The sequence below is a fragment of the Hylaeus volcanicus genome, chromosome 4, assembly GCF_026283585.1.
Source record: "Hylaeus volcanicus isolate JK05 chromosome 4, UHH_iyHylVolc1.0_haploid, whole genome shotgun sequence".
NCBI classification, from domain to species: domain Eukaryota; kingdom Metazoa; phylum Arthropoda; class Insecta; order Hymenoptera; family Colletidae; genus Hylaeus; species Hylaeus volcanicus.
In genome coordinates, this window is record NC_071979.1 from 2,221,162 (window position 1) to 2,229,584 (window position 8,423).

Here is an 8,423-nt window from a genome sequence, read left to right on the forward strand (position 1 = left end):
CACCCTAACCTACGGTTACCCTTTACTGGGAGATACCGATTCCTGCAACTATCTGACTTCATGTCAGAGTCGTCTGCATTGTCTAATCTATCCTCAGCCTTCGGCACCATTGATACACAATAATTAATCGTATTGGTTCAATTGTCAAATCTACCCCACTCGCTGGGCTCACTCGCGCGTCGCTATCGCCCTCGCTCGTAACATATATAATAATACTTATTTTTGTCATTTTTGTACTTATCTTATTATTTAATATAAATATTTATTCATTACCTTTTATAGATTCAAATCCATTTCTTCTTCCAAAAGTTGTTTTGCTTCTGGACGTATTTCCCTGTGCTGTGTAGTAATTTTAGGCCTCAAATGTGAAATTATCGGATCTGAATTCATTAATAAATTGTTTAAAATGCCCCTGTTATTGTCGACTCTTGACATCTTTCTTGAATGTAATTCTCTATATGATCGGAAGAACTTATGGTTTGTTTCTTGTGCATCTTCTGCTAATTGTTCTATTGGTACTATTGCGTTTTTTATGATGTCTGGTCCATGAATCAGAAGTTTGTGAACAGTTACAAGCATATAATTACCAATTATATTTTCATATGTACATTTCAGCGGTTTCTCTGGCATAGATTTCAAATTTATTTGGATTAATTGCTAATCCTGAAGATACTACTTGTAATATTGCTGCAAAACGTATTATTAAATTAACATCTATCCCGATTATGGAAGCTGATAACTCGGGGAATGCAAAAAATTTCCTGGCCGTGTTCCCATCATTGGATGTTCCTTTTCCTTGTTTTACATAATCAACTAATAGGCCCATTTTATTTTTAAATTCCTTTTGAATATATATCTTTTTTTTCCTTCAAATTGTTGCTTATGAAATCTGGTAGTCCAGCATTTAAAATCTAGTCTGTACGCAATGTGTATTAAGCATTCGAAGCATCTAATTAAACAGTGTAAGGGGGATAATCCAAAAGAATAATAGTTAATATTGCTGGTCCTGGTGGATATTAAATTGTTCAAGATAGCTTTTATCCCTTTTACCCCACAGTACCGTAGTATGTGCATATACGTTTCAAAACTACGTTATAAACCAGTTTTTTTTAATTTCTCCAATCTTTAACTTTTGTATTGTGGTATACACATTTCCTATAGCTGATACTGGATAGGTGATTATTATTATTGTTGAAAAAAATATAATAGACATTAATTAAATTAAATTTCTGGCGAAAAAGCAACTAAAAGCAAAAACTACGTGAATGGTTACAATCTACATACTTCCTAAAAACAAATGGTACAAAGTTTTTTCTGGGCAAGTTTAGGCGATTTTTATAATTTAATAAAACATTTATAACTTCTACAATGAAATGTAACAAAGTTCTATTGTGCATTTAAATTATTTTTCTGTTTATTTTAGAATGATTACAACCCCAACATTTGATATTGCACACATTCTTTTGGTAAAGTCATGTAATACAAGAATTACAATGTAAATTTAAAAAAAATGAGGTAAATAGTGAAGCAAAACGTAAAAATACTGTGAAACATTATTGTCAAAGGTTTAGAGATTCATTAAAATGTATTTAGGTTTTAAAATTTGTATGTTTATTTTTTGCCCCAATGTCCAATATTTATACAGCGTCGCCCCACTGTGCGATGTCCAGTGCTGTCTTCTACCCGGCACACCCAAACCTTTTTAGTGTGCCTCTTTTGTTTTGTTTCTTACTGTAGTAAACGTATCACATTGAAATACATATCGTTGTTCTCTATTTTATTCAGTGAATTATATTACGGTGTAGTCGTGATTTACCCTCCAACAGTAGTGACGATGGCTGTGGTATCACGCTAGAAGAAAATGGTGGTGATGGCGCCGGTTGTGGCATCACGCCAACTGTAAGTTCCACTAGTACTACCTTCCACAATCAAAAATTTTTAAATTAAATCATTTGGTGGCTGCCACGATTTGCAAAGATCTGCAAACTTTAAGTATAATAGAAGACAGAGGTTTTCAAGAATTTGTGCGAGAATTGGAACCTCGTTATAAACTTCCTAGCCGAAGACCATTGGGACGTACCATATTACCGCAACTGTATACTGAAACCAAAAACAAAATATTGCAAAATTTAGAAAAAATAAAACATGTAGCTATAACAACAGACATTTGGACAAATTTACATATGGAATCCTTCATTACAATTACAGTTCATTATTGTCATGAACATAAATTACAATCACATTTACTGGCAACTGGCATTCTATTTGAAAAACACACTAGTGAAAATATAGCTTATTGCATTAAAACTACTTTAATAGAATGGAAAATTCTTAACAAAACGGTTAAGCAGTGCGGCACTTAGGATATTTGCATTTACCATGTGCAGCACGTACACTTAACCTGGTGGTGAACGATTCACTTAACGGTGTGCCATCTATTAAAAGTCTATTAAAAACCTGTAGATCTTTAGTTGGACAGTTCAAAATAAGTGTTGTAGCTGCGGAAAAATTAAGAGACATGCAAAACCAGATGAGTTTACAGCAGCTAAAATTAAAACAAGATGTTCAGACAAGGTGGAATTCCTCCCTCATAATGATTGAAAGGTTACTAACATTAAAGTGCCTGTGTCTGCTGCCCTTGCATCCTTATCAAAAAACATTAACTCATTAGATACTGAACAGTGGGAAACAATAGAAGACATCATACCTATTTTAAAACCACTCGAATATGTAACAATAAAATTATCTGCTGAAAAATATTAGCTTGTCCCAAAAGTTTCTTTCGTGAGTTGCATTCAATTATTTTCTGTGGCAGTGTTTATATAAATAGACAATCTAATTTCTTAGACATTGATGCTGTAACAGTAATGAAGCGAAATGAATTGTACACAATTTTATAATGTAACATAAAAGATAAAATATTCTGTATGTATTAATTATTAATAAAACGAAAGAAACTTTTGGGACAACCTAATATGTAACTTGCTCAAAAATTATACCGCTTATAAAAGGAATTCAACATGCAATACACAATAATACACCAAAAACAAATGTTGGACTGGCATTAAAAAATAATATTTTAAACAATCTAGACATCAGATTTGATTATGTAGATACAAACACAATAACTTTAGTATCAACAATTTTAGATCCGCGATTTAAAACAGCTGCATTTAAAAATGAATTGATTGCACAAGCAGCAAAAGACATTTTAAAATCGGAGCTGAGTTCACTTTATAGGATTCCAACAAATATTGAAACAATTCAAGATAATATAGAAACTCAAGAGCAGACAGAGGACAATGCCAACTACTGAAATGTTTTTTGTGACCAAAGTCTCCCATTTAACAAAGAAAACTATACCTACAGAAAATAAAACAGCTATCATTTCCCAATATTTGGATTTACCACACGAAAATATTAAAAGTTGTCCCATTAACTATTGGCTTAAACATACTTACATTGCACCACATATATAGACAATAGCGCCAAAGTATTTATGGATTCCAGCAACATCAGTGCCGCCAGAAAGAGTGTTTTCTAAAGCTGGTCAAATTATGTCAGAAAGAAGAAATCGATTAACGTCAAAAAATTTGAATAAGCGAACTTTTTTAAATGCTAATATTGAGTAATAGAAACCATAATAATTTAAGGTTAGTATAATACTTTTTGAATTTTTAACTTAACCCATATTTGCAATAAAAATTTTTTAAAACAGAATAAAATGAAGTATCTCAAATTTCAGGAACCGACACTCTTAATAGTATTAATTAAGGCTTAAGTAATAATTTAAGGCTAAGGCAATAATTTATAAAACCCAAGTGAAATAGAATTTATAATATTTAAGAGGAAAAAAAATAGTGAGTGTAAATGAAGAAGAGATAAGAATAGGCTTTAATTGTCGTTTCTTAATTTACAGGTAAGCGTGTAAATATTGTAAATAACCATTGTAATTAGTGAATAAAATTTTACTTAATTTACAGAGAAACAAAATCTAGCCTATTGCTAATCCCGACCCATTATAGTGTTTTGTCTTATAAAACTACAATTAATAAGCGTAATGCAGACTGTTTAACTTTCCACGATTCCCTGGCAAAACCCTCAACATGAACAAAAAGATGTACTATTTATAACGCACAATTTATTGTGTTAGGATAAAGTTAATCTAAGATTTTCAAAAGTATGCATAATGCATGGTAGAAAGTTTTGTTGTAACAAGTTTAAATGTTAATGATGAAGTGAGAAAATGAACAAAGAGATCAACTATTTCTAACGCACAATTTATTGTGTTAGGATAAAATTAATGATAAGCGTGGAACAACCTAACATAACTAAAATTCGATGGTTTCATCATTCCTCTATATAAGATAACAGTTTTCCATTTAGTATTATTGAGTTATTCAGTGCATAAAGACGCTAATCATGGAACGCTCAAAATTGCATTTTCGACATTCATTACTTTTGTTGTTTGATTCGAAGAAACCTGCTGTCGAAGCCCATGGAACGCCTTCATAAACTTATGGTGATGCTGCTCCGTCGTATTTTAATTGTCGGTTTTGGTTTCAACGATTTAAAAGTGGTAATTTTAATGTCAATGACAAAGAACGGCCTGGAGGACCACAAAAGTTCGAAGACAATGAATTGCAAGACTTATTGGACGAAAACCTAGTTGAAACTCTCAAAGAACTTTCAGACAGCTTAGCAGTTGCTGAATCAACTGTTTCCAGACGTTTACATGCAATGGGAAAGATCCAAAAGGAGGGAAAATGGCTACCACACGAATTTACTGAAAATGCCGTTTCGAACCGTTTCAACATCGCGGTTTCATTGTTTGCCAGGCAAAAAAAGAAGAGTTTTCTGTGGCGCATTGTGACTAGCGATGAAGAATGTATAACCTACGACAGAAAATGAACAAACAATTATTTCCCAATATTTGGATTTACCACATGAAAATATTAAAAACTGTCCCATCAATTATTGGTTTAAACAAACCTACGTTGTACCACATATTCAATTGGTTTAAACAAACCCATGGTTACCCATAGCACTGGTAGCTAAAAATCGCTTCGCGTACCACCTATGGTATGTCAGCGAAATTAATTTAGGCTTCTTGGTGTTTGATGAAAGATTAAAAGAAGATGAGAGGGAGAACATAATCCAGGGTATCATGAGTGCTTAAAACTTGGAACAACCTGAAAAGAAGAGAATCGTTCAAATGAGAGATGTAAAGAATATGAAAATTGTCGATTTAGTCACAGAAAACACTAAGAAGTTGTTTGAAATTCTGGAAATCCAGACGGAGTTTTTCAGTACTCCAGTCTCGGATTGGGCGTCACAGATTATCACAGAGGGAGGGAAATTGTCAGAAATCTTAGAGTCGTAAATGATCACGCTGAAAGGGCTGTAAAATTAATGTCAGAATTCAACAAAGGACTTACGAAAGATGAAAGGTCGTATCAAGACTTGTTAATTAATGTCCAAGCCCACGGGAAGTGTATTCGCTCCCAAGGGGAGTACTTTGAAGGCGACAAATTGGAATAATTTTAAAAAAAAATTTAATAAAGAGTTATCGAGAAAGTTCTGGAATTTTTTTATTAGACCTCGTACATACCTGAATTCTTACATTTACTCTTCAAGAAGATGCATAATGTTTTAAAAATAAGCAATTGGAATTCGAGGAGCATAGGTAATAAAATGAACGAACTTCAAATTATTGTTAAAATATATATCCTGCACAAAATCAGGAAAATTGACCACGGCAAAATACCACAAATGTCTAGACAACATTATTTCTCCATATGTTTGTGTCATTTGTTTCATCTGTCTTCAGTTGTTCTGCGAAGCTCTAGTATGTAACTGCCATATCGCGTTGTACTTTTATTATAACTACAATGAACCTTTATATAGTGTTTTCACCTTAAAAGGTGCATTGTCAGCTTGTTATTCTCACCTTTTCCTCACTTACTGGTTTCTAACATTACCGTCAGTACCGAAAAATTGTATTCGAAGAATACAAAATTGTTGGACTCCAAATAATCAGTGCCGTGATTTAACTTCAAGGAATAATATAATAAAAATTCAGTCCTTGGTACATAATCAATCGCAAGCACTATTTTACAGTGACATGATAAGGTAAATGTAGCTCTATATACCTTCACGTAATTATGTTTACTTGTTTCTGTAATGAATTTCAATCGTCCAGACGCAAGTCGTTTAAGAGAGGCATGGGACAAAAAGCAAGCATTATTTGAACGAACTGGCCGACAGATTTCCAAATCTGAAATCCGGGACGTGACAGTAGTACATTATTGCAATCTATCGATGCTTTTGCCACAACTACCTCATTTTGTGACCATTTAACGACTATAAATTTGGAGGTGAATGAGCCCAGAAGAATACCTATGTTGTCTATAACCCAAATACATGAGTTGAAAGATTCATATCAATTCACTGGTAATTTGCGCGTCAACATCTGATAGTCATTTACACTAGTGACAAATTTGTTATTATGGGACAATCCGCTAGATTAGTCGACCTCATTCGTCGATTTTTTAGGGTTTAGAGGAGACCTATTTGAACTGGTCGGCAATGCTGAAATATCACCTCACGACTTCTTTATGGGAAGTGAGAAGAGACAAACACCTATGATAATATTTGCCGCCGAAAATGAAGCTGTATTTCTCGATCTCAAGTAATGGCTTGAAGCTGAACTCGAAAATACAGAAATAGACGCACTGGTAAAAATGGATGACATCATAATACATCCCGATTGACCCTACCGTCAGGGGGTCAGTAGCTTTGGCCCCAAGTGCTAAGCACACAATTACTCGGAGAAGTTTAGCAGAATGGAGCCTACATGAACAATTTCCTATAGAGAAGATAGATTTTTCGGGGGGAAATTGGGCTCCAATGGATGCAGAAAACGTGCCAGATCTTTTGGAAATAAATCCTGAAGATTACTGGGTGGGAGAGCTTCAATGGATGACGAGCAGAGGATCTTGCGTAGGGATAGGTAACGAATTGATAAGTAGTCGACATGTAACCAGAGGAGCACCAGTGAAAGTGTATCGAAGAGGCTACAGCTATGCATGGAGTAGACCGTTTTTGGATGATACCAAAGAGGACTTTGTGCATCTACGGTTCTAAATTACCAGCTGTAGCTCATGTGACTAAAGGAGAAATACTTTGTGTTGTTTGTCCAATGAGGAAAGTAGCGCAGTCCTTGATCATGACAGACGTTGAAAGCGAATTTGAAACTAGACCAGGAGCAAAATTCAACAATTTAAGGCCTATTGAAATAGACAACCACTATACCAAGTGGACACCAAGTAATTGGACAGATGTGGCAAACATGTCAGGCAGTCCCATCTTTAACTCGGCAGGAAAATTGGTATCTATATATGGCTTAGGTAAGATAGAAGAACGAACAATAATAGCTGATGGAATGTCAGCCTCATCAGCAGTGTCAAAGTCTGCATTAACAGTGATGGCTCCTGATATTAGACCAGAAATAGTTCCAGATGTTTTCTTCAGAATTGCACCAACAGAAGTTGTAACTAACAACTATGAATCACCAAAGACATATTTCCTATGTGTGGCACCAACTGGAAGAGGCAAAACAATATATTTTACAAAGAACCTCGTGGAATTAATGCCTAGTAAAAGAAATGTCGCATTGCTCAAACCAACTGCAGCTGCCGTGGTGGGAGCATATAAGAGGATCAGTGAATTATTGAAAGTTTCAGGAAACGGACACTCCATGTATACAATTAAGTATTTGATTGGGCAAAGACACGAAGTTGGGACCGAAAGAGCAGGCAAAAGCGATAGGCTATTAACCCTGATGACCTATGGTCGTGCCATTTCTCAACTCCAGTCGATACAAAATGTGTATGATTACATTCTTTTGGATGAGATACACAATCTTAATGATCCAACAGTACTAGCTTGTGATCTCGCTTTGACAAAACCTAATGCTAGGTACAAGTGTTGTTCCGTCGAACCCGAACAAGTGAATAGTTTAATGGACAAATACTCAGTTAATACTGCTAACGATAAAACTTTGGGACTAGTTTTACTAGCCCGAATGGTATTTTAGCCCAGAGAAGCACAACTTATTATGGACACTAGACTTAACGGCGAAGGTGTTATGATAGACGAAAGTTTAATGGGAGTTTCCACTTCTGACAACGAGCTCTGCTCAGGCGCTCTTTATATTTTTCTATTGGCATCTGTATGATCCAATGATCCTTTGGTCATTAACAAGGGATCGAATCGCCAACGAGCTCTGGTCAGGCATAATTCACTTTCTATGTTGGCATCTGTCCATAGAATTCCGTTCTTCGCATCCACGCGAATCCATATCGTTGCATCCAGCAACTCATCGCGTTCACTCGAACTATTTCGACGTGTTACCGCAATAT

General features: G+C 34.9%; 2 protein-coding genes across 4 annotated transcripts in view; one reads left to right on the plus strand and one right to left on the minus strand.

The window, feature by feature from the left end:
* Positions 1-1,384: 1,384 nt before the first annotated feature.
* Positions 1,385-8,423, minus strand: part of LOC128876038 (uncharacterized) — a 45,600-nt gene continuing 38,561 nt past the window's right edge. The window contains exons 3-4 of one of the 3 annotated variants that reach the window (XR_008456937.1): positions 3,462-3,546; positions 1,385-2,100 (exon numbers count right to left, since the gene is read on the minus strand). The gene's annotated coding sequence lies outside the window, so the exon portion shown is untranslated. The remainder of the gene's footprint in view (positions 2,101-3,461; positions 3,547-8,423) is intronic. The other 2 variants (XR_008456936.1, XR_008456935.1) reach the window with 2 other exon arrangements.
* On the plus strand, positions 3,559-8,326 carry LOC128876037 (uncharacterized). Its single transcript, XM_054122138.1, has 2 exons — positions 3,559-3,653; positions 3,746-8,326. Exon 2 carries the CDS (start codon positions 7,085-7,087, stop codon positions 8,096-8,098), a length of 1,014 nt encoding a protein of 337 aa, XP_053978113.1. The 5' UTR covers positions 3,559-3,653; positions 3,746-7,084; the 3' UTR covers positions 8,099-8,326.

Bases quoted from the DNA above. Each gene is read 5' to 3' on its own strand.
- LOC128876037 (XM_054122138.1), top strand. From the start codon at position 7,085: ATGCATGGAGTAGACCGTTTTTGGATGATACCAAAGAGGACTTTGTGC.